Source organism: Sphaerodactylus townsendi, linkage group LG06, assembly GCF_021028975.2.
Source record: "Sphaerodactylus townsendi isolate TG3544 linkage group LG06, MPM_Stown_v2.3, whole genome shotgun sequence".
Taxonomy (NCBI): Eukaryota; Metazoa; Chordata; class Lepidosauria; order Squamata; family Sphaerodactylidae; genus Sphaerodactylus; species Sphaerodactylus townsendi.
In genome coordinates, this window is record NC_059430.1 from 87231174 (window position 1) to 87258112 (window position 26939).

Below are 26939 nucleotides of genomic sequence, written 5' to 3' on the forward strand. Positions count from 1 at the left end.
TAGTGCAGCTTGTAGCTCTCCTTCAGCTAGGAAGTTGTCTCCCTTTGCTCTATGCGTCATTCTGTAGGAGCTGCTTTTTGGTGCCAAAAAAGAATTTTTCTGAAAAGGTTCTAACTAAGACTGTGGGAAAAGAGAGTTAGATTCAGAAAATCAAATAAGAGTGAGGAGTTAAAAGTGAAAACAGCACAAGGAAGGAAAAAAATAAAAGTTTGGAAGAAGCAAGCAGAGCCTATGACTAATGTGCTCTCCTGTCTGCCTCAATCACCAAGTCATGAGGGCAAAGTTTTTTTACTTTCTATGTTTAAGTTTGAATGGGGGGAGAGCAGAACTAGGTAGGCACTAGGACCCAAGCAGAGCATTCTACAACAAAGACGGTCCAGGATGTGGCAGATGGATATCCAATTCTACTTTTATCTTTCGTGGGGAAAGGTAAGGTTGTATTTTACATAGGTTTTCAGCCAAAACTTGGCTCCCAAAGTGGTCTTCATTAATTAAAATATAGTGTAGTGGTTAGAGAGTCAGGTTAGGTACTAGGAGACCTGGGTTTGAATGCCTACTCTGTCTAGAGATGGGGGGTACCCTCTGTCCCCAGGCACCACTAATTGGTCATGTGGGGGCGCAAAATCAGCCCCCCATGTGACCAGGAAGACGGCAAGGCAGCAGGAAGTCCAATAAAATGGTATTCAGAGAAGGATTCATAGTAGAAGGAGGATGTTCCTTTTCCATCTGACCTCAGCAATAGCATTTGATAATGAGTGGAGTGGGACTCTAAGTTGGATGGAGATGCCATTTATCCACTGTCTCTTTTTCCTCCATCTTTTGCTGATCTAGTTGATGTACCTGAAAGAATGGAGCTCTCTACTGGAGCTGGCTCAAAGCACAACAGGGGTGCTTGACTGGTGCCATAGTTTTATATAATTTTACATCTCTTAGAGCACTTTCATGGAAGTTTTACATAAACATGATACAATAAGAAAAATATTCACTTCTCATACTGTGCCTAAATTTTGTTGTTGTCTTTGTTTGCCTGCCTCCAAATGTGCTGGGCTCATTGCCTATCCACCTGATTGAAAGGGACAATTGAAGGAGTACTGCCTTTCCCACATTAACTTTCTTTCTAGAGCACCCTACCTGAACCTTTGATTTGACAGTGCTGGACTGGAGAAAAGCTCTTGTGTATGTATGCCACAAAAATCAGTCTGCAATGCCTAAACATTTACTGTGTGGTTAGATTCTACAGCAGATAATTAAAAGGCAACAATAATAATATGAAGAATGTTTCTTACTCTGCTCAATCTTTCTCTTTTTCTTTCTTTCTGGGAATCTTACAGAAGAGCTAATAACTAAGCATTTCTGTAACTATGTGTATGACTAGGTGTGATGGTACTCAATGGAAATACCTTTCAAATATATATTCCCTCTAAATCTGCAATTTTACAAATAGAAATAAACATTTATATATAAAAATGTGATTAGACTTTCATACAATGAGCTTCATTCTATGTAATCACTTCATTGGGATGTGTGTGTACGCCATCAAGTCACAACTGACTTATGGCGACGCAGTAGAGTTTTCAAGGCAAGAAATATTCAGAGGTGGTTTTCTGATGTCAGGATGCCTATGGGGTGCTGGGGCCGCTTGCAGCTTTGGACTTGGGGGGAAGAGCGTTTAGCTGAATATTATGTAGTGTGTTTCTGTTCGTTTCCTCCAGCAGGTGTTAGCCAGACCGAATCCAACAGACTTGCATTTTAATCTCACTGTCTGCATATTTCTGTTTTTGGTTCTCATGGGGGGGGGGGTGCACCCTCCCTAATATTACTGACAGTTTGCGCGGGGAAAATTCAGTTCTGGCTTTTCCACACTGTTCTCAAGATGCTGAATAAACGACTGTTTTAAACAAGCTTTTGTTTCCATCATTGGGAATCTGACAGCTATTGCCTGCCTCTGAGTGGTCTGAGAGACTCCTGAGGACTGTGACTGGTCCAAGGTCACCTAGCAGACTTCATGTGGAGGAGTAGGGAATCACACCTCCAGATTGGAGTCCGCTGCACTTAATCAATGCATCATGCTGGTTCTCTCACTAGGACAGCTGATCATATTAGTCCAGTTACTTAATTTGGATGAGGGAGAGGCTGTGGGGAAGAGCATGTGAGACTGTAAGCAGTATGTCAACTGCTTCCCTTTGTAGTGAGAACCCTCCTTCATCTGCTCATTTGGAACACCGTCTAGGTACCCTCTAGCTCCAATAAGGAGAGAAGAGAAAGGATGGCACTTTACACACATTTAATTTGAAATGATTTCAGATTCTATACACAAATGCCACAAGCTGCCAGCATAATGCCTTCTACACTTGGCTGTCAGTTTGTATGTGACTATTTTCAATGAACCTACAACTTCTACACTTGGCTGTCAGTTTGTATGGGACTACATTAAATGAACCTACAACTGTCTTCCTCAACTTTACTCTGCATCCTTCAGCTGCTGGCTGTAAGCAGCTACTAGTGTTTATGAGTAACCGCAAAATTAGATCTATGGCAATTGCTAAGGGTTCCCCCATGGAAGGAAATTCACCTTTCCCTCCCACCCTCACACAGTGGTTCTGATTCATACATGAAGCTTTATGCAGTTCTTGCTTTAGTGATGTCCTGTATGTTCATAAAGTCTGGAGATTTACCATATATACTCGTGTATAAGTCGAGATTTTCAGCACATTTTTTGTGCTGAAAAAGCCCCCCTCAACTTATACATGAGTGAGGTGTATTTTTAAAAATATTTTAGGGTTTTTACTTTGTTGGCCACCAGGGGCGCAGTTTTTAGGCTAGTGCAGGGGTAGGGAATCTGAGGCTCGAGAGCCGCATGCGGCTCTTCTGCCCTTGCACTGTGGCTCCACGAGCCGAGCCGCCAGCCCCATCCTTGCCCACCCTGCAGGCAGCAGGGCAAGCGCACCAATTGCCCGCGGCCGGCTGGGCTGCGCCGCGGGCTTCCCCTCTCGCCCACCCCGTTCAAGCGGGGCGGGTGCTTTCCCAGCGGCCGGCAAGGCCGAGCCGCTGGCTTCATCCTTGCCCGCCCTGCAGGCAGCAGGGCGGGCACACCAATTGCCCGGCTTCCCCTCTTGCCCGCGCCGTTGGAGCAGCAAGGCCGAGCTGCTGGCCCCATCCTTGCCCGCCCTGCAGGCAGCAGGGCGGACACATCCATGCGCTTCTCAGAATGAGCGGAGTAAAAGGTTAAAAAACCCAATATATACAGTGTTATCTTTGTTTTAAATGTCAAAAATTATTTGTGGCTCCAAGTGTTTTCTTTTCCCGTGGAAAACGGGACCAAATGGCTCTTTGAGTGTTAAAGGTTCCCTACCCCTGGGCTAGTGGCACCAAAATTTCAGGGTATCATCAGGTGACACTCCTGATGATACCAGCCAAGTTTGGTAAAGTTTGGTTCAGGGGGTCCATAACTTTGGATTTTGGTGCAGGGGGTCCAAAGTTATGGATCCCCAAAGTGGGTGCTCCCATCCCCCATTGTTTCCAATGGAAGCTAATAGTAGATGGGGCTACCCTTTTGAGGGTTCGTAACTTTGGACCCCCTGAACCAAACTTCGCCAAACCTGGGTGGTATCATCAGGAGGGTCTCCTAAAGATACTCTGAAATGTTGGTACAGCTAACATAAACAGTTATTGTTGAGACCATATTGTTCTTGTTGATCCTCTCTTACCACTTACAGAGCTAGTTTACTGTTTTTCTTTGAAATAAATATTCAAAAACATTTAACTTACTGATGCCTCAATTAATGTAATTTTATTGGTATCTATTTTTATTTTTGAAATTTACCAGTAGCTGCTGCATTTCCCACCCTCGACTTGTACGCGAGTCAATAAGTTTTCCCAGTTTTTTGTGGAAAAATTAGGTGCCTCGACTTATATGCGGGTCGACCTATACATGAGTATATATGGTAATTGGGCTTATCAGATGTATTACAAAGACCATAATAAAATTTTCTGTCAGGAAGAAGTATCAGATCAACTATGAGAATCTAGGTCCTATCTATCTCATTAACATGCTCAGTTTGTTCACCTGAGTCCACATAGCTTTCCATTATTACTGAAAGAGAAGGATCTAAAAGTGCAGCAGTTGTGATAATCCCACTTCACCCTTACCTGTAACAATGATTGGCTGGCATTCACTGTGGTGTCATTCCCACATGTACCAATTAGTCTACGTGCTTGCAGGTAGTCTGATTATTTTGGGAATGCCTGTCAAAATAGACCATTTCTGTGCCTGTGCAGTTTTTAATTAAATGTATAAGATGAAATCATTTCCCAGAAGAGTATCTATAACAAACTTCTTTGATTCATTGTTTCTGGGGAAGATTTGATTGTTGTTCCTCGATGATTCAGCCAATATATTAGTCTACCTCCTGACAGTGTTCAAATTGATTCAGAGCATATGTTTCTTTGCACACAAAAAGAGAGAGTGGGGATTCCAGCAGTAAAAATCAGCGGTAAGTAGGTACACTGGAGAATTTCTGGAGGAAGAAGTGGTGAGGGAAGTAGAGTTCATGCCTTTAATGCTATTGATATATAGCTACAGGGAATCTGTGAGCGTAAGAACCCACAAAGAAATACTAGTAACAGAAAAGCACATCTTAGCATATCAAAGATGTGATGATAATGCATGTTCTTTGAAGATAACAAAAATGGCCTGTGAGACAAAAACAGTGGCCTATTCAGAGTCCCCCCCCAAAATTTTTTTTCCCGAAGTTATGAAGTTGGAAAAGTTTTTTTCACCTTCTGCATCTGTTGTAAAGGCAGTGAATATAATAGGTCAAAACGTAATGTATCGGACTGAGTTTCATACTGAGATTAAAGGAGAGATGCACATTTTCAAAGAATGTGCAGGCATCAACTTTTGAAAAACAATTTAATTGGCATACATTGAAGCTATCCAAATTGTTAATCAGCCAGATATTTTTGCTCCTTTGGATTCCCCCCCCCCAAAGAAATTGGCTTCCTATTTTTATTTTATTTTTCCTGAGGAGAGAGTGTGTGTGTGTGTGTGTGTGTGTGTGTGTGCGTGCGCGCGCGCGCGCGCGCCTAGACTCAAGGGACACAAGACCATTTAATTTTGTGACTGTCTTGTTTATTGCAATGAGAACTGCGTATAATAATAAATGATGCAAGAGAGAGAAGGGACATGGTTCAGTATTTCCATAAGAATCCTCACAGGCCTGTCTTTGTATGCATTTCTGGATCTCCATGTGCTGCAAAGAAGCAGAGAATGGAACCATTTTCTCTCTTTCTCCCATCCATTTTCAGGTCAAAAGCTATTAAGGAAAATTTAAGACACTGCATATTCAATTGGATATGAATTGTCAGCTCCATGGCAGCTCATGGATACTGATCCATAAAGACTGAAATATTTTATGTGGTAAGGCATGTAGAATATTCCTTTAGGACATAGAATTGTATTACAGTAAAGAAAAGTCAAAGACCAGGCAGAAGGATACATTCTTAAACATGATGGATAACAACCCCCAGCTAATGATACTTAAAAAAAATTAATGTCAGTTTTCACTGTCATTGCCTAAAACTCCAAGGCAGATGTTAACATTTATGGTACAAAGCCATCCAACACAGAATAGTCCAGCAGAATTTTCTGAGGTAAATTCTAGGAAGAGAGGAAAAAAGAACTTTTCAGTGCTAATCCCAACCTTGTTACTGAAATCCCCTGTAGCCTTGTTCTTCTATGGAAGGTTATTGTTGTGCTACCTGAAAAACAGAATATGTTCTCTGGCTACAAAAAGCTAAGGTGAACTTGAACCTACAATTACCAGGTGTCCTGCAGCTCAGACCCTGGAATTCAGGGGGCAAAGCCTAAAAGCTCAGGGGTAGTACTTCATGAGCAGAGCAGAAGCTCAATCATTACTTTTAAAAGAGGTCTTAATCCTGTTGTTCTGTCTGTAGCAAAACACTATTCCTTTTCTTGTGTGTTTTCAAAACTTATTTACTGAGCCTGCCTATGATGTCATCCTCCCAGACACTCTTTTCTGTATGAACTGGAAGAACGCAGTTTAAGCTTTAGAATGGATGAGAAGGCTAGGAATGGACTCTGTAGAAATTAGCTTATTTCCAAGCTTCTGACTCATGCTAAGATTGCATTTTTTTCTAAAGACTTCGGGTAGGGTCTAAAATCTTGAAATTTTGGGGAAACCCTGAGAGCAGGTAAGATTAGCTGTGCTTCACTTTGCTGGGGCAAAAAAAAGGCACTTTGGTTTTGTGTTCTCAGAAGAAATCCAAGGGTCTGCCAATGCTCTTATACAGCACTTGCAATAGGTATCTTTTCCTATGAATAACTCTGCTGCATTCTGATTCCACGGAAGACAGGTACGTTGTAAGAAGTTTTCATTTGCAATGCAAAGAATATAGGGAAAGGACAGAAAAGGAGGCCAGTCCACCCACACTTCGCAGCATGACAAGGTTTTGGGGATGGTCTCATCTATTGTTCCAAATGTACCATTAAATTTTAGCAATAAGAATGTGCAGGTTCATAATACAGATGGTTGCACTGGGATCCATTCATGTAGAGGCTATTTCGTCCAATGGAAAGAGATACACTGGAAGGAGATACATTTCCTAGATACAAGAGACCCAGTAGATGAGACCATCCCCAAGCGTTCAAAGATATCATGCTACAAACATGTACTATCCCTCCTTTGGTTATGTAATTGCCTTGCTTATCAGACGCTGCCCTCTCTTGAATCACCTGATTCCTCACTCTCTTCCCTGCCAGTCACCCTTATGGAAAAGGAGATATTAGATGACTTCAAGAACATTCCACTGGAAGAGCCTTGCTTGTCAGATTCTGTAACAGGCAGAAATAATTATTTCCTTCCTTTTTCTTTCAGTTTTACAGGAGATTCTAAAGTTGCTTCTAGCATGCGCTATGTGGAAACGCAATCTATGCAAATTGGAGCATCATATATGATACAGTTCAACTTGGTGATGGGCTGTGGGCAGCAGTACACTGCTCACATGGACAACCAGGTGAAACTGGAATACTCTACTAACCATGGTCTTACTTGGCATCTGGTTCAAGAGGTACGTTTGCCAAAGAAGGCATGTGTTTGCTCAATGCAGATTTGAACACAGGACTCTATGTTTTAAAACAAAACAACGGTGCAGCTAAACATAGGCTCTGTGAAACAGTAAAAAGAGCTCTAATAAGTAGAAAGAACTCTTAGTATATGCTTGCAGAAATGCTGTTAAATCAGAACTACAAATGTATGAACACACCTTTGACTAAGTTCAAAACTAGGTTGTTTAAATTGCAGTTCTAGACCATCATTAAACAGCAGGCAAATCATGAGCTAAGATCTTATATAAAAATCTCACACCTCTGGCCACACCCATGTTTTAAATATCTGCAAAAATCTTCTACTTATCAGTTGGAGAATCATTATGTCAAACAGCAACACAGAAATTCATTTTATGTCTTCACATTAATCCCAATAGATTTGGTTTATTTTAGGAATGCCTTCCCAGTATGCCTAGCTGCCAGGAGTTTACATCAGCAAGTATCTACCATTCTAGTGAATATACACAGTGGCGGAGAGTCACGGTCCTTTTACCTCAGAAAACATGGTAAGGCTATGATACCTTTGTAATAACAGTTAACCCTTCGAGGTAGGGCAGAACATATTCAGCCACATTTGGATTATCATTGATGGCATAGCTACAGTTAATAGTTTTTAGCTTTGATTCTATTAATGGGGAATACCCATTTTTCAATACAAGATGTTCTGAAATTGTTTTGATCAGTTTAATTGTAGGCTATGTGTGTGTTAAAATACTAACATTGCTCTTAAATACTATGAATCTTTATGGGCTTCTTCAGTTAAAATTTCACATTTCTATATTATTTGTACATACAAAAGCACATTACTAATTGCTGGGTAGGTACCTACTTTGTTTTCCTATCTTTTTCATTTCCCTATTCAGTTAATAATTCACATTCACCTCCATCCAGTTACAAATCTTACCAATTAATTTTTCCTCTAATGACTCCATGATATTATTATGTGTATGTATTAAAAACTGTTGTGTACTTTAAAGAAATAGTTACAATCAAAAGCCCTTTGGGGTCAGATTTGACCACATAGTTATATGAGGGTTGCCCGGCCCTGTCTGGGGATGAGGGGTTCCTTACCAGTTTCTTGGCACATCTTGATGTCAGTCCTGTGTAGATATTGTTAGAAACTATAATGATTTTAACCATAGAGTTTCCAGAGATTCCCAGAGGGGCATGACATCATCTTTAGATTCTCCTGGATGACACTTTGCTGCTGAGTGCCACCTCTCAGGTCCCCAGCCCTCCAGACTCCCCACCCTCCTCCCACAACTGTGGGAGATAGATTGCTGTTGTATCAAATAACTGAGTTCAATTGAAGTTACAAACAAGGTTTGTTGTCATTCTTAAACAGGCATATCAACTGCTATGTTACTCAGTAAGTCATTGTAAGCCCCGATCAAACCTTCCTTCTACTTTCTATTTCCTGTCCTACTATACAACATCTCCCAACAGAAAGTGCTTCCAACTAAGTTATTATAGTCATTACTATACCCAGGAAGACCACAGTACGATTTGGGATTATTTATTTGTCATCTGTTTTAATATCTATTTAATAATCTTAGGCTGATTCCGCACGGGCCAAAAACAGCAGTGTGAAAACGGTGTATAAGGGTTTAAAACGGGTGTAAAAGGGTTTATGCTGTTTTCACACCGTTTTCACACTGCTGTTTTTGGCCCGTGCGGAATCAGCCTTAGTATCATAGTAGCACTGTTTTAGTGTTTGTATTGGTATTCTGGATTTTATAATGTTTTAATGACTGTAATTTTGTGTTGCGACCCGCCCTCAGCCCTGCAGAGATAGGGCGGGTTAGAAGTCAAATAAAATAATAAATATTAATCTGCATATTCCTCCTAGCACTCCTCCCACAATCTTTTCACCATGTGAAAAACTGGTTAAATATTCTAGGGAGTTCCTACATGCAAGATCTATGTGACCCTACACCATCCCATGTTCCAATAAACTGCTGAGATTTGCCTGCTTGTCTATGGATCTGAATGTTCCTCTATTTTTCCTTGCATCTAATCAATGTTGATCAGGCAATGTCTTTCCTTGGCATCAGCTGCCTTGAACATCATGTTGTTTTTCCAACAACATATGCACCTGCAAATCTAGTGTATCTCTGCTCACAATGCTTTAGAGGACCCTTGTGTTCCCTGAAATCTGTTGTTTCTGACAACATGTGGTATGGGTAACTTGTGTTGAAAATGTCAGCTAGCTGCATCTGCTCTTTGGAACTGTACTGTACATGAATTATACGTTTCTAACACTGATGAAAATTAATTTCACTTTTATGGAAGGCATTTACATAAGAACAGGCTTAATGAGATACAAACAGCTGCCAGTTGCTGCCTTCATAAACAAATCAACACCTAATGACTGAGTTGCAGAATAATTGAGTAAATGTAATTAACAGTAACTCAAGAAGGTAGCAAATATAATTTAATCAGGCTCTGATTCTTAGGTTCACCTAATATGTGGTATAGAGGCAGCGATTCTATGTTAAATGCTACATTAAAAATTGTTACTAAAAAGGCATCACTCCTGGTTTGTTTGAAATAAATGAGATTTGTTGTGTTTGAAAAGTGGGATGATAATGTATGTTAAGAATTTATAACTATATTCTAGGGAGTTCGTACATGAATATAACAACATAACAATAGTTCCATTGGTGACTGACTTCAGTCACCATGAAATGAGAGCTGAAAGGGGATTATCACGGAAACAAGCATTTTTACCACACATAATAGGTGCATAAGTGTGTTCTGCTTAGGACTGCACTGTTACTAAGAAAATGAATTCTCTTTCATGTTCCTCATTGGATTTCAGATTATACAAGTCATAGTTAGTCTCTCTGGTTTCAGTAGACTACTTTTGGCTTGGTGAGTGAGCTGTCTCTCTCTTTTAGTGTACTAGGCTTCTAGAAATGTCACTCTTGAGACAATAAAAGAGTTCTCAGATGGGTCAATGGACCATTATCTCCAGATCATTGATAAGAAAAACTATAAAATCTCACTCTGGATGCTGATGAACTGTTGTGCCTATGCAATGTTAAGGAAATCTTAATGTAGGGGTAAAGGCTGCAGTAGGCTATAATGAGTCATTCCTAGCCATTATGACTATTCTCTAAATGCTTTCTGTGCTCACAATACATTAAATCTATAGTTTCCCATAGACATTAATTCTGCATAGCTAAGTCTACCTTAGACACTTTCCTTGAAAAATTGCCATTGAAGATGGGCCAAAAAAATTGCCATTCAAAGCAAAAAGTTCATTTTGGCATAATTTCACTTTTAAAATATTGGAAGCAATGAAGATAAACTGGTTCCATACATCCTGATTATAGGCTAATTATGTAACCAAAGTTTATAGCAATGTTTGCATTTTTTTGTTTCATGGATGCCCTATTAAAGGGCAGTGGGATTTCTCAGGATATGTACCCAAGCTTATTAGCAAGAATAAGGAGATCCTTAAACTCTGAAATCATGTTTTTGTCTATACAATTACAATTACCGTGGGGTGGCTTACAGATGAATTTCCAATTCATTTAAACCAGAGGTCTGCAACCTGCGGCTCTCCAGATGTTCATGGACTACAATTCCCATCAGCCCCTGCCAGCATGGCCAATTGGAGAGCCGCAGGTTGTAGACCTCTGAATTAAACAATGCCCTCCTCAGACACTGGGCTGTTCATCTCCTGAACATGGCATATAAGGAAGGCAGGAGCCCTTCCTCTTCCTGTGACAAGGTCCTGATCCAAAGTGTGCCCCATTGCACTCTTATGCAGGAGTTGCCACTGGAAACTCACAGCTGCAGTATGGCTACAAGTGCCCACGGTGAACTTGTGTTAAGTGTAATGTGCAGTTTGACCATTAAACACATCTTGTTATCTTTCACCATAACTAGGATCTGTAGAGATACCCACTTGGATGTAAACTGCAAAAATTACAGGGAAATGTTAGTAAGAATACATTTTCGTTCTAGTGCTATAACTCCTTTTTGTTTAAAAAAAATCAGTTCCATTTTTTTTACTATTAGTGCCATCTTACCCATGTGGATGTAATTTTTTTTTAAAAAAAAACTTAAATATGTGGAATATTCTTGCAACTTTACTCAGTGACATGAATTTTTCAACCAGATCCCAAAATTGTTTCAATTTAGAACATCAATTATCTATTTTACATTGTCTTTTTTAATGCCTGTGTTCTCAGCAGTGTCTAACTCAGCAGTGTTCAAGCCTAACAGTTTCAGGGCTTAGAAGGATGTAACTGCTTAATACTGCTCCATGAGTTTCTGTTAAAACCAATATTATAAGCTCAGTACCAGTTTATTTATGATTTTCTGGGTTCATTTCTTGCAGATTTATATAAACGTTATATAGATTAATTGAGGCTGGTTCTCTAACATTTTTCTAGAATCTATTTTGCAAGTTGCTTAAAAATGTCTGCTAAATATTAAACATTTTTATGTGAAGGCATGTTTTTATTACAGACCTTTAAATAATAATTGTAGGATTACATTGTGTACTGTTGATGTAGTTTTTGTGATGTTTGTTCTAGAGTATTACACAATGTAGTGTTTTTGATATCTTTGCTACTGATTTTGACAAACTGGTTTTAAATGGATTTTTGTTATGGTTTGTAAACTATCTCAAACAATTATTGGAAAAGCACTGTAGAAATATTTAAAGTAAAATAATTATCTCACAGCACAAATGTTCATTATCTTTTAAGGTCTAGTGCCACACGATTCCGTTGGAGTCAGTGCTATTACACAGTGCAAGATGAGTGGGCTTTAGACAACATCTATATTGGACAACAGTGCCCAAGTATGTGCAATGGGCATGGCTGGTGTGACCACGGCATTTGCAGGTACTTTGCTGTTATATAGGTTGAATTGCTATTCAGAACCTTATGGTTACTTTTTCCAAAATGAGGTTCACTCAAAATTTAAAGGAATTGTCTCGATGCCTAGGTTATTCTTGTCCTTCTTTTCCTACTTGCAAAGGAAGGAGGAGGGCTGGCATCTGGACCTGGCCCACCCACCCTAGCGGAGGGAGGGGGAGGGGAGGGAAGGGTGGCATGCAAGGGAGAGGGAGCGAGTGAGGGGTGGCATTCAAGGGAAGGGGAGGGGGCCCGGCATCTGGACCTGGCCCACCCACCCTAGAGGAGGGAGGGAGAGGGGAGGGAAGGGTGGCATGCAAGGGAGAGGGAGCGAGTGAGGGGTGGCATGCAAGGGAAGGGGAGGGGCCAAAACTAACTGAGGGCCAAAACTAACTGATAGTTTAAGCACAATAAAAGACCAATGCTAGTATTAATGGACTCTGCAGAAAGAGTGCACGATGAAAATGTAGAAAGTCAAAATTCGTAGAAAGTTTTATTAAGTCTTAGTGGCAACCACATAGGGTTTTCATGGGAAAAGACGAACAGAGGTAGTTTGCCATTACCTTCTTCTGCATATCAATTGCAGTCTTCCTTTTAGGTCTCCCATCCAAGTACAACCAACACTGACACTACTTAGCTTCCATGATCTGTTGAGATCTAGCCTGGATGATCCAGGTCAGGGCTAAGCCAGTAATAGAAAGATGTATTATCTTATGCTAAGAATAGTAGCATATTGTTTAGACTCACCTCACAGTAATGTATTATGATGATTGGCGCATTCCTTTGGGGATCGGGCGGTACAGAAATTGAATTAATAATAATAATAATAATTATTATTATTATTATTATTATTATTATTATTATATTATATTATATTATATTATATTATATTATATTATATTATATTATATTATATTATATTATATTATATTATATTATATTATATTATATTATATTATATTATATTATATTATTATATATAATAATATAAACTGGTGGAATCACAAACCTGAAAAGGTCACTGAAAATGAACACGTAAAACTACTCTGGGACTTCCCGCACCAGACTGACAAAGTTTCTTGGCTAATAAATACTCCTGACCTCAATGATTGTGGAAAAAAAAGAAAGTGTGGATAGTTGATGTTGCAATTCCTGGTGACAGCAGGATTGATGAGAAGCAACTGGAAAAACTTACACGATACGAGGATTTAAGGATTGAACTACAAAGACTCTGGCACAAACCAGTAAAGGTGGTCCCAGTGGTGATCGGCACACTGGGTGCAGTGCCTGTAAGATCCTGAACGGCATCTTGCAATTAACATGCTGACAAAATCACCATATGTCAGCTGCAAAAGGCCACCCTACTCGGCTCTGCACGCATTATTCGTCGATACATCACACAGTCCTAGATGCTTGGGCAGTGTCCGACGTGTGATGTAATACAAAATCCAGCATATTGATCTTGCTTGCTGTGTGTAACTGTTTTGTATAATATAAGAAGAATAGAAAGTGAACTCTAGTAACAGAACAGACTGATGGAACAGACTGCCTACATTCATCATAATATGATTGCTGCTTTGATCTAGTGTGGTTTTTTTGGCAAAGGTACAATAATGCTAGCTTCAGCTTCTCCACATAACACCTTTTTGTAAGTGATTTTCTGGCTACCAATTTGGAGAAGTCCTACTGTCAGTGATGCAACTACTTGAAGGAAAGTAGTTTGAATAATGCACTACAGACTCAACATGAACAGAGTTGCATCATGGGTAATAATATAGACCACAACCTTGCTGCATAATACTCACAAGATGCATCTCTCTTTCCACACTGGAAATTCCACTTTCCAGTGCCAAGGGTACATCTCACCTTGAGCCAAGGGTGCATCTCACCTTGAAGCAGGAACACAGCAGGATCAACACAGATGCAGAAGTTTGGGCTGGTTGGATGTTTCAATTTGAAGGGCCTCACCTTGCAGTGAATGGCCCATTACATCCATTGCTACATCACTGTAAGGCAGGTTTTGCTGCCACTCTAGGAATCATCTCTTTGCTATGGAGCAAGCAAGATCTATCTAGTATGTATAGTCGCAAATTTCATGTTTGCGTTTAATGGGTGTGCTGACATTCTTATTTCTTCAAACACACATATGTATTTGAGTACCTGTTTTATATATATACATATATTTCTTGCAGATGTGATTCTGGATTCCAAGGCAATGAATGTCACCCAGAAAATCATCTCCCTTCAACTGTCATGTCTGATTTTGAGAGTTCAAAGAGTTTGACTACAGAATGGCAGGAAGTAATTGGTGGAGAGATTGTAAAACCAGAAGAAGGCTGTGGGGTCATCTCATCTGGATCCTCTCTCTATTTCCAAAAGGTTTCTGTGTATACCTACTTAATGTATATCTGATTTTATTTAATCTAATGCAACTAAGAAGGCACATAGCACTGAGAGATAATATTAAATATAGATTTAGGTGATTCACACAGAAAGAGTGGGCTGTTTTCAGTATAGCCTGGTGTACTTCTTGTACTAAAACCAAACAAGGTACCTGCAGACCCGTTAACACTTGAGACATAATTTATCTGTGTTACTGTTAAGTGATGTTGAGCATATTCTGTTGTCTAAGAAGGACCTTGCTGGTCATGACCACAGCCCATCCAGTCCAACATTCTTTACAAAAACTCACCCATCATCTGCCTATGTTATGCCCGCTGATTCACAACTGCCTGTGTGCTAATACAACAATGCCTTTTCATTAGAGGACAAGCCATTTTTGAAAAGAAGTAAATTAAATGTCATGTCAGTAAAATAAAATGCACACATTGATCCTGTAAGGTATTTTAACAAGGTATTTTCTTTATATTTTAAAAATACGACCCCTCAATTAGTCTTCTCATAACTCTCTCTTCTTAAAGGTATCATTATGCTACTACATTTTCTAATTGACTTACTTCATTCATATTAAATAATAATTTATCTTCCTCATCTTCAATCTCACATGTAGCATTAACATGAAAATCAGGGGTTCCTTCCACCTCCCCCCTCCCCCCCCCTTTCTAAAAGGCCTTGATAGTTTTAAACCACAAGACCATGTTCTCAGCTATGGCTGCATTAAATTTGTTTAAACCTTCTGTATTCATTGCAGCAAGCTCCCAGTGCAGCAAGGGCAATATTTGTAATCAGAGGCTATAATCTGTATGTCATGTTACAAATGAACAAAAAAATCAATTATTTCTGATACAGAAACTGTAGCATTTAATTCTAATGATTACTAGCATGGACATTCTCTCATTTCAGAATCAAATTCAACTGTGCTGTGCTAGCCTGACTTAATTGTGTTTGATATTCTCTTTTAATTGACTATAGGCATATTTGCAGCATCTTACTTTTTTAAATTAGCCCTCCTCCACATTTCCTTTTTGATTGTTATCACTGGAAGCCTTTTTTAATTAACTTTAATTGTGTAATAAATCGTCCCATGGGTGGAATGGGTCTCATGTTACAAGTGTGACAGAGACAGCAAGTCTCTCTGGGATTGTCTCTCTGCTCTTCATAGGGAAATTGAGACATTGGTGTTCTCATGGGAGTGCAGGCTGCTCTTGTTAAACCAAGGTGCTGGAAGTTGGTGCATTGTAATGTGTGACTCAATTCTGTCAAACAACAGATAATATTTGTTTTTCCATACCCCTCAAGGCTGAAGAAAGGATGGGCAGAAAAAATATGAAAATATGCCCTTTTTGTTGTGAGACACTTCTGCTTGTGTCTTCTGCTTGGTGGAAAGATGTCCATCCACTATTATGCATTCATCCGAAGTAGTATATGAATTAGTGCTTTGTTTCGATGTGGCTTGTGACAGTTGCGTACCAAAGTTCTGTAAAGTATAGTGGAGGGATGCAGCCAGTGGGCATGCTCTTGATCCCCTTCTGTATGCTTTCCGTAATCTTGTTCTGGGCACATGTTCAGAAAGTAACATTCAGTTGAATAGTTACACACAGTTTGATGAGTGCTTGCATTCCTTTTGTTAACTTTCATATGTAAGAACTCAATATCTAAGAATTACTTTATCTGTTTTGCCTAATCTGCAGCACCCTTCCTACCTTGGCTAACATTCATCTATTGATGCATTTCTACTGTTTTTGCTGTTCTGATTTAATTAAGAAATATTAGACTGGTTTAAATTATTGAGTTTATAGTGAAGGTATTAAGAGCATATCAAGAGATTTTATTCCTTGGAATCAATATTTAAATTGAATGTAACAGCATTGTGTATAACTCATAAGCCATATGTAATTTCTTCCTGTTTCAACTGGCTTATTGACTTTATTCTCATTACACTCAATTCTGTTTATCAGGAAAGTGATACCAATTGTCAGAAATGCTTTGCGCCATTTTCATATTGTGTGTGGATTCTTCAGATATTGTTGTTTACTGCGGAACAGTTGAGGAGCTCATCTGATTTCTAATTCTGCCACTACAGTTGTGCAACAATTGCAAACCATATCTCAGATCTAAAAATTAGATGTCACTGTGGTTTGTTTGCATATATGAACAATGAAACATGGCAATATGAGTGCTGCTGGGGATGTGTTGTATCAGAGGTTTGAGCACTCTTGGGCAATGCTGAGCATTAAAAGAAATTGGATTAAGTTAGGCCTGCATAATGTCTGACCCAGCAAACTGGATTGAGCCCATCAGCCATGTGGAAGTATGGATTCATCTTCATGGGTATTCTGTGCAGTCCCACATTGGGACTCTCCATACAAATGCCAGCCACAGTATGATTAGAAAGCTTTTTCTCTTCTCTAGCTAAAAAGGCACTTACTCCTCCTTCCCCACAGCTGGTCATGTGAGGGCAGAAGGAGGAGTGCCATTCCCTTAGTTCTTTGTTCGCCACCATGGTGAAAGGAAGCCTCTTCTGTGGCCCTCAGTTCTCTGACTAGAATTGCATTATCTCTTCCATGTGTTTTCATCGATCTGGAAACTAAAAAGGATACAGCACTTTTTAAGAAGTGCTCCTCTTGCAAGGCCAAAATTGTGAAGACTGATCCTCATAAGGAGTGTCTGCTTTGCCTTGGTTGAGGCCCATGTTCCAGATTCCTGTTTCTGTGATATTGCCTATGTGCTGGACTGCCTAATAATTGTTTTTCCTGTGTAGTCACCTTCCATGTTGTATAATGGCTTATACATTTAAAATAAAATAATAGCTGTTCTGACACAAATGCTGTAAGCTTTTCTATGTGCTTCCTTTCTTGTTTCATGTATACTACAGGCCGGAAAGAGGCAGTTAGTGAGCTGGGACTTGGATACCACATGGGTCGACTTTGTTCAGTTCTACATTCAGATAGGTGGGGATAGTCCTTCTTGTAACAAACCGGACAGCAGAGAAGAAGGTGTGTTATTACAGTACAGCAACAATGGAGGTATCAACTGGCATCTACTGGCAGAAATGTACTTTTCTGACTTCAGCAAGTCCAGGTACCAGTTCAGTCCACAGGGGATTCTTTATTGTCTATTGCTGTGTATAATAGCATACCAACATAATTGCTACATATGTGCTGACCATTATACATGAACTCTTTGGGAGTTTAGCAAGAAATGTATTGTTTTAGGATTTCACAGCCAAAATTAGCTGGCTGTTCTGGGTTTTCCAGGTTGTGTGGCCAAGATCTGGTAAAGCTAAAGCCACCAAGCCATGGCCACCCAACCCAGAAAATCACAACAGTCAATTCAAGGAATGTATAGGATTCTGTTTTAAACAGAGGCATAGTTCTAAGGGGGCGGGCTGGGGCACGACGCACCAGGTGCATACCCCTGTGGGGGTGTGGCGAGGGTGTTCTGGGGGCGTTGTAGGGTGGGGCGAGGGCATTTTAGGGCGGGGCAGAGGACACACCAGTACACCGGGCATTTAAACAGCATTTAAAATATTTATACAACTTATGAAGCAGCATTTAAAATATTTAAAATATTTATACAATCAATAAAAACATAACTATCCATCAGATGAAGCATTAATTTTCTCCAAAACCCTACCACTTCAAGCAACACTTAATATTTTCCAGTGAAGAATGGTTGCCTCAGTTACTGAAATTTGTCATCAATGGATATTGCACAGTAATTCATAGGTGCACAGAATTTGTGGTGTTCTTTCTTGGCTCCATAATAATTAATTTCTTTCTTTTTACCTTAGATTTGTATACCTGGAGCTCCCTAGTGCTGCAAAGACTCCATGCACCAGATTCCGCTGGTGGCAGCCAGTGTTTTCAGGGGAAGGATATGACCAGTGGGCCATTGATGATATCATTGTTCTATCAGAAAAGATGAAACAAATTATCCCCGTTGTTAATCCAACTTTACCACAGGTAATCAGTGAGGGCAACTAACAAGATAATTACTAAAATGGAAGTTGCAACCAGGGCTGCTGCAGTAGTCCTCCATGTTCAGTTTCCATTATGGATATTTTTATTCCATGGATAAATGATTTAATTGCCATTTGGGGAGGAGACTCACGGTGACTGGGCATGCAAAGACATGCTGGTTAAAGAAAAATATAAAGGTTGCATGTGCAACATCTTTCATGATCACAGAAAATGATGTGCACAAGTCCTTTCTCTATGGGGGTAAAGAAGACAAGGAATTGAGCAACAGTAGTTTACTGGAAATGGGAACTATTCCATTAGCAATTGTCCTTCTGCTAAGGGAATATCATATTTTACTATATTTTAAGTAGCAATATTTTATTACTGCAAAACACACTTGTTCTTCCACTTCGGCATCTGTTGTTTTTGCGAGTGTTGTATGTTTGCACATATGAAACAACCCACCCACCCCGCTCCCCCACCGGCTGCACTCTCAGCCGGCAGCCAGCAGTCCCTTCTGCCCTCCCCTCCAGGCAGAGGCATAGCTAGTGAAAATGGAGCCTGGTGCAAAATCTGAGTTTTGTGCTACTCCCTCCCCCCATGGGCAGCCACTGTGATGCTGGAATCCACATGCAAACAGCATCACTTTCAATGGTGTTTAAACTAGGGAGCCCAGATTCTTCTTTTAAATCCACCTTAAAGGGAGAATCTGGGGTCCCCAGTTAAAACAACATTGAAAGTGATGCTGTTTTAGGGTGGATTATCCCTCACCCTGAAACAGCATCACTTTCAATGTTTAAACTGGGAACCTCAGATTCTCCCTTTAAATCCGTGCTGAAGCAGGTGGATTTAAAATGAGAATCTGGGGAAATTTGGGAGGTGCCTGCTGTCATGGGTGCAATTGTTAATCTAGCAGCACCAAACTTTCAGGGTATCTTTAGGAGACTCTCCTGATGATACCACCCAGGTTTGGTTCAGGGGGTCCAAAGTTATGAACCTTCAAAGGTGTAGTCCCCATCTTCTATTAGCTCTCATTGGAGTCCATAACTTTGGACCCCCTGAACCAAACCTCACTAAACCTCGGTGGTATCATCAAGAGAGTCTCCCAACAAATCCCTGAAATGTTGGTGCTGCTAGCCTAAAAATTGTGCCCCCTTAAAAATACAAAAAAACCACATATGGGGGGGGGTGAGCTTCTGACATGCAATGGAGGGGTTTGAACCCAAGAACCCCCCCCCCCTTACCTACGTCCTTATGTCTGGTTCACACCAGGCCAGCATGGTGGTTAACAGCAGGTGAATCAGATGTGTTTCCACACTCCTACTTTCCTGCTGGGTTACCTTGGGCTTGTCACAGTTCTTCAAAGATCTCTCAGCCCCACCTACCTCACAGGGTGTCTGTTTTGGGGAGAGGAAGGGAAAGGAGCTTGTAAGCCATCTTCAGTCTCCTTACAGGAGAGAAAGGTGGAGTATAAATCCAAACTACTACTACTACTACTCCTCTTCTTCTTAATTATTGTCACAAATACAACAGGTAGAACATTCAGATCAACTTAAACACAATGCATTTCAGCAGACACCTTGCACATACAGATGCCATGGAATTGAGATAATCAGCTGGTGTGTGCATGAGTGAAAAAAACCTGTTGATTTAATAGAATTTAATTCTGCATAAATATGCCTAATTTTCATAGAATAAATCTGTTTGTATTCTATTGTATTTGATACTCAGCAAACCTACCTCGTGGATAAGGCTGCAAAATTCCTCCTGTGGTAGTGCTAATGATTGGTGATGGTTGTTGGTTTTCTTCCAATAGAACTTTTATGAGAAGCCAGCATTTGATTACCCTGTGAATCAACTCAGTGTGTGGCTAATGTTAGCTAATGAAGGGATGCCCAAAAATGAAACTTTCTGTTCTGCCACCCCATCAGCAATGATATTTGGGAAATCAGATGGTGATCGCTTTGCAGTGACTCGGGATTTAACATTGAAGACTGGATATGTCCTTCAGTTCAAGGTATATGACCTTAAACTTTAACTTGGAAGTGTATGTGGAACTGAGCTTTTTTATTCATTCACAAGGAGGGTTCTGAACAGGAATTATTCATTGTTTGATGTTTATTTTTATAAATTTTGTGTAGGGCACTAAGCATGCACAGTTTGCCACAGCTTCCATGCCTTCCCATTCAGTTGCATCTTTCCCCCTTCTATGTTACCCAAGTAGCACATGTGCATTAAAAAAGAAACCTTTATGTGATTCCATGTACAGCTGATTTTTTAACAAAATGTTTGATGTTTTGTCAGTTCATGGGAAAGTATGTGCACACCATGAAAACAACATCCACAAAAAGTTTTGATGAATGATAAATCAAGATTGCTTTTTTACAGATTTTGTTAATGTACAAATGTGCATTGGTAAAGTAGGGAGAAATTTAAATGAACTGAAAGTTGGGGTAACTGCCCGTGCTTCAATTTTGGAATTAATTTTAGAAGTTCTTCTAGTAAAACCAAAAGGAATTAAATTCATTGTAGAGCGAACTTTAGAACAGAAATCAATTCTTACTCAAGCACGCAGGGACTGTTAATGTGATTCTAAAATTTCTAAGTAAAGGAACTCCAAAATAAAACTTTGCAACATATACTCACAGGCCTTTATTGCCTGGCTTATCTTATTGGTATAAATTGTCCTTTTCTGATAAGGTCCCATAAGGTCAAAAGTGGTAAAGTGGTTAGAGTGTAATACTAGGATCTGGGAGGCCAAGGATCCTACTCTGCCATGGAAGCTTCCTTGATGCAATCATATGCTCTCAGTCTCCCCTACCTCACAGGGTTATTGTGAGGATAAAATGGAGATGAGGAGAACAGAGAGTTGTTTTAGGTCCTCATTGGGGAGGAAACTGAGCTTAAATTAAGCAAATAATGAAAAATAAACAAGGTCCCCACTTCTCAAAAAGTCTCAGTGTTCCATACTGGTAGTAATCATGACCATCTACCCATGGAATATTTATTTCTGGGAAGTAGCTACTGGGTCCCAACACAATCCATTGCTTCTTTGCTATAGAAATTATATCTTGGGAGTATTCAGTGACACTGATCCAGACCTTGCTGTTTAATCAAGCAGATTCATTTCCATAGATAAGAGTATAGCACCAATGAATACATCAAAGGACAGTTACTTATATTGGCACAAGAAGATGTTTGTAGTGCTGAAATCCTCTACATGGCATCTGGATGATTAGACCACTGGTTTCATTTCTTTAACATATGTTGTTGTGGTTGTGCAACTTAGAAACTCTTTACCACAAAAGATTTGACTATTGTTTCTGTCAGTAAAACAGTATGTACATGTTCATATGCTCCTTTTAAAATAGCCAATGTTCTGAAATGAAGAGTGAAATAGACACATGCAAACACTCAGTTAAAACCTGGCTTTTTTACATGGCTGCCAAAGCCTAGTCATGCTATTGCTTTGTGCTAATTTAGCCAAGTTTTTTAACTAGCCTGTGCTAACTTCTAGCCCAACTGGCATGAGTAAAGAAGGTTGTGTGATTGCCAAGAGGCACACAGAGAACTCTGCCTGAATCAGATCTTGTACTGGGTCAAAGATGCTATATGGTTGTGACTTAGTGCTAAATACCAATTCATACAAAATCCTTCTCTTGAGTAATTTAGAAGTAACATGGTGGTTTGAACCGGTGGCAGTTCTGCTAAAACTCAGCATGGGTTGACTGAAAAACAGTCTCTAGAGCGGGCACAGTATTGTGGTTAAGAGTGCTGGACTCTAATCTGGAGAACTGGGTGATTTCCCACTCCTCCACCTAAGTGGCGGACTCTTATCTGGTGAACTTTATTCATTTCCCTGCTCTTACACATGAAGCCTGCTGGGCTAGTTACAGTTTTCTCTGAACTCTCTCAGCTCCACTTACCTCACAAGTTGTCTGTTGTGGGGAGAGGAAGGGAATGAGTTTGTAAGCCACCTTGAGAAAGTTGGGGTATAAATCCAACTCCTACTCTTCTTCATCATTACCACCACCACCATCTGGTCAAGATCCCTCAGTGCAGATAGGAAAGCCTGGGTCAGTGTAATTTATTCAATAAAATAGAGGCTGTGGTTAGTCGGAATAGAGTTATTAAGGTGAAACTAAATCCAGATAAAGCAGAAGTGATGTTAATCAGTAATCATGGTTCCTGAGAATAGTCATGGAACTGTCTGTTGTGGGTTTTCCAGGCTGTATGGCAGTGTTCTGGTAGTTTTAGTTTCTAACATTTTGCCTGCATCTTTGACTGGCATCTTCAGAGGCGTGTCATGGTAAGATGTGTTTCTCTCTGTAGCACAGGGGACTTCCCTCTAGAGTAAGGCATGTCCTCAGTCTTGGCTTGGTCATGGGCCCAGATGGCAGTGGTGGCCAGAAACAAGTGTGATCAGTTACACCCAACATTGGTGGCCAGTCTTGGCAAACAGGTGACTGTTGTTTATCTTTCCATAAACTCCAAGTTTAACTGTATCCCCATGTGGGGATGCCCTTCAAAAGTGTTTACTAATTTCTGGGAGTGTAAGATGCCAGTGGTTGGCAAGACTAGTCTAGTGAACCTGTCAAGCTCATCTTGAAGTACCTTTGAGACCCAAATTTGCCTGGGTCCAGCATATCTTGGTGAGGCTGTCTCAACTTTGTCTGGGAGTGGCTTCTATAAAGCTGACATCATGAGAGCCTTGGCCTCCTATTAATTACCATCTGTAGCAGCAAGGTGTTGGCTTTTCACAAAAGTGGTACCTTTTGTGTAGAATTCCCTCCCATTCCAAGCTTGTCGTCATTCAAGTCTGTCACTTAGCCTTCCACAGGCAAATCGAAAAGATCTCTTTTTAGAAATCTTGTTTTGTTTTCCCATACAACATTTTAATTTCTTAAATAAATCATTTGTTTTAAGGAGCTACAGCTAAAAGCTGGCCTGATTTACCCATGTGTGGAAGGCTGAAAGTTAACAATGGGTTGCAGTAATTGAGAAACATCTTTGAGGCTGTCATGTAATAACACAAACAAAAAGGTGTTGTCTTGTGCTGTTTTCCTTGTGCTGTAGATCAGCATTTTAAAACTGTTGAAGTTATTGTTCTTTCCCTCTCCTGTTCCAGCTTTTACTTCTTTCTCCCAGGACTAGCATCTTACTTACTGAGATGTCTGGCCATCTCCAGAGACAACCTTATTTTTCACAAAGCTTTGGAGAGACAAAGATTGTAGGTAGCTGGGTTGTTCCAAAATGCTTAAATGCTGTTCTATATGAAGTTTTACTTTATTCAGGGTGAGTGGGTAGAGTGTAGTGTCCTTTTTCCTCACAAAGGGCATTTGGCTTGGCTCTCTGAGCCCCCATGAGAACCCAGATCCCCTGGATTTTGTGCCCTGGAATCACTTCCTCTCAGCTACAATGATAGGGTTCATTCAAACATGGTAGGTGGAGTGGTTGAAGATATAAACTAAGGAAAATTAGGGGATGGGCAAAGCTTAACGCATCACTCACCTTGTTTACTTGCCTCTCCTACATGGCTTGCTGTTTCACAGCAAGGAATGGAGCCCCAGGAGAATGGCAGCTTTGGCATTCTTATAAGGACTGCGCCTTACATGCAAAAGAAAGTATATTTACTTTGACAAGCTGATGTTTCTGAATTCTAATCAAAATTTTATTGAGTTTATTATGAAATCCCATTGTGAATTCTAAGGGTTGACTGAAATACAGTTTTAATGAGCTAGCCGCAAATACACAGCCCTTACATAATTGGTGGATACAGGCACTGAATAATTTACTAACAGAATTATTAAAGACATTGGATGTTTATAGACAGCTTTTCAACTATAATTCCACCATCCTATAAATAAGAAAGCTGGCAAGGAGGATGGGGATTTGTAAACTAATCTCATGCTGTTTTGACATTACAGTGATGAATGTACAAAGCTGAGAACTGCGACATACTACATGCATTTATGTGGGTTTTCCCTCATGCTGTCCTAAAATCATTACCACTTAGTTTCTTAATTCTATGTATAAATTGAAAAGGCTTGCTTTTCCAAAGCAGTGGGGCATGCTGCAAGCTTCATTGCAATGCTAATCCCATGGTGGAATACAAGCCAATAGAGGTCTGTTAATTGTACAAGACAGGGTGCTGGCTCCTATCCTGTTTGTACCACTCTGCCCGCAAAGTTTATTCATTTATTCTTTATTAAAATATTTATATGCTACCCTACCTTTCAATATACCTTTTATTGGAACACTGATTCCAGCGCTAGGAATTCCGCTCTGGAGCTGTCATTCCAGGCCCAGGGCAGGGTTCTTATAATACATTTTGCATTTTCATTGCAACTTTTGTGTTCTGTAATGTATTTCAATGGAACTATGCAATTCAGTTGACATTCCTGGCCCCCATTATAGTCAATAGGCCTTCAGGTATATTCCATTTTTTTCCAGTAGACATTCTTGTCAATTGTTTTAGTACATCCTGCCAGAGGCGTACCAGGGACAGAAAACCTTCTGCCCCCCGCCCCCCACGTGGAGCCCTGCTTACTCGCAACCCTAGAAGCCTGGCACGAGGGAAACTCAAGCCCGGCTTTTAGGCGAGGAAGAGGGGCTGCCCAGTATCGCTCCTTTCCGAGCTGCTCAGAGGAAAGAGCAGTTCGGAAAAGAGGGAAACGGCTGGTGCTGGAGCTCCAGCATCCCCTGTGCCATTTCTCTTCTCTCCGATCAGCTTGGAACTGAGGGAAACCGCCACTACTGGAGGTGCCATGGCAGCAGCGCCAGCGGTGCGAACGGAGGGCACTGTTGGAAGTGCTGGGGGAAGACTCACTGGTCACGTGGGGGGCAAATTTTGCGCCCCCACGTGGCCAGATGGTGTGCGCCCGGGGACATTGGGTACCCCATGTCACTTGGTTGATACGCCACTGCATCCTGCCCTTATGTCCTATGGAGGACTTTGGGGGGGAGAGTCGAAGTGGCTGTTTTTCAACCAAATGACACCAAAATCGCAGCAGTGTGTGTGCCAGCTTTAACCAAAATGATGTCCAGCATCTTGCAGGTAGATTTCAACTTGCCTGTGACTGTAGGAACCCTGGGGCCTACAAATGGGATTTAAAAGCCTAGAGTGAACTCATCCTGGAGGAAAAGGGCCATGGCTTGATTAGGGTAAGGGTGCAGCAGAAGGTGAAGGGCCTGAAGGCAGATGGGCATGCAAGCAAAGCCCAGGCATGTGTCACCTGAGCCCTGGGATTACTCCCACCTGAGCTCCTTTGTGGGTGGGGTGGAGTAAATCAATATCTTTATTAATATACAATTTAATATACAATTTAAAATACAATATCAACACTTTACATAATTTACAAATGATCTGCACTAAAAACAAAGACTTCCCACTTCTTCACAAAAACAGGGTTATTCTACACACTGCTGTCTAATGTATAAAGCCCGTGGTTAATAATTTTTTTTAACATTTCATCAGATAGGTGATGAATGATTTCATGTCAATTCCTTTCACGCAGGGATACCCAGCCTATTATATCACAGTGCTCACAAATCCCATTCACAGGAGAGCCTATATGCTGGCTAGATTTAACATCATGCCATCTCCGCTACATAGAGGAAGACTTAAAGGTCTTCCAAGCGATAAGAGGTTCTGTACCTGTAGCATAGGACAGCTGGATTCCATCCCACACATTCTCCTGAACTGCGTATTATACCAAGAACTCCAATCCAGCCTGCTATCCCAAGCTATAGACCCTATGATTGATTATACTGAATCAGATAAAGTAGTTATGCTTTTAAATTGTCAGGATTTTCATTGTTGCCTTATAGTGGCAAAGTTTTTGTCAGAAGTTTGTAAACTGAATGTATGACAAACGCGAAGTTTTTTACTATTCACTTTTTAACTGGAACTGTATTTTTAACTGGAACTATATTTTAAATGGAACTATCATGTATATGCCAATAAAGGCTTATTGAATTGAATTGATAAATGATTTCCAGGTGTCAAAATACCCATGTCTTCTCCTTTTGTTCTGTTTATTAATTTCTCCATTCCAGCTAACTGTATCAATTTCTCCATCCATTCTTCTTTCATTGGTGGTTTGGTCCCTTTCCAATTCTGAGCAATCACCATTTTTACTGCTGTAACCATATGTATCATAAGTACTTTATGGTTCCTATACTTACTCTCTATCATATTCAACAGAAATAATTCTGGTTTTAAAGCTTTTTTATGTTTTAGAATTGTCTTCATTTCTTCTGCAATCTGTTTCCAAAATTTATGTATCTTTCTATACGACCACACCTAAATGGTAAAATGAACCAATTGCCTGGGAACATTTCCGACATTTAGAAGAGGTTCTTTTACAAATTTTTGCTTATTCGGACTCCCACCTGAACTCCTGATGTGCTCAGTGAGGTACACCAATGCTTGTGAGGTGCTCTAAAGCACACCTGCTCTGAAGCACACCCCTTCCTTACAGTGGGGGGTGAGGTGGGATCTGGACAGCACCATACTAGTTCCTAAGAGGTCCCAGGCCATGTGGCTAAGGTTACAGGCCATTGGGCTAGGACTGC

General features: G+C 40.4%; 1 protein-coding gene across 2 annotated transcripts in view; it reads left to right on the forward strand.

Moving 5' to 3' along the window:
- The window catches only part of RELN (reelin), a 370687-nt gene that overhangs the window by 237760 nt on the left and 105988 nt on the right, over nt 1-26939 (forward strand). For both annotated transcript variants that reach the window (XM_048499920.1, XM_048499921.1), the window contains exons 21-27: nt 6897-7089; nt 7520-7632; nt 11851-11988; nt 14193-14379; nt 17276-17481; nt 18194-18365; nt 20179-20379. In XM_048499920.1, the coding sequence (XP_048355877.1) occupies nt 6897-7089; nt 7520-7632; nt 11851-11988; nt 14193-14379; nt 17276-17481; nt 18194-18365; nt 20179-20379 (1210 nt within the window). The remainder of the gene's footprint in view (nt 1-6896; nt 7090-7519; nt 7633-11850; nt 11989-14192; nt 14380-17275; nt 17482-18193; nt 18366-20178; nt 20380-26939) is intronic.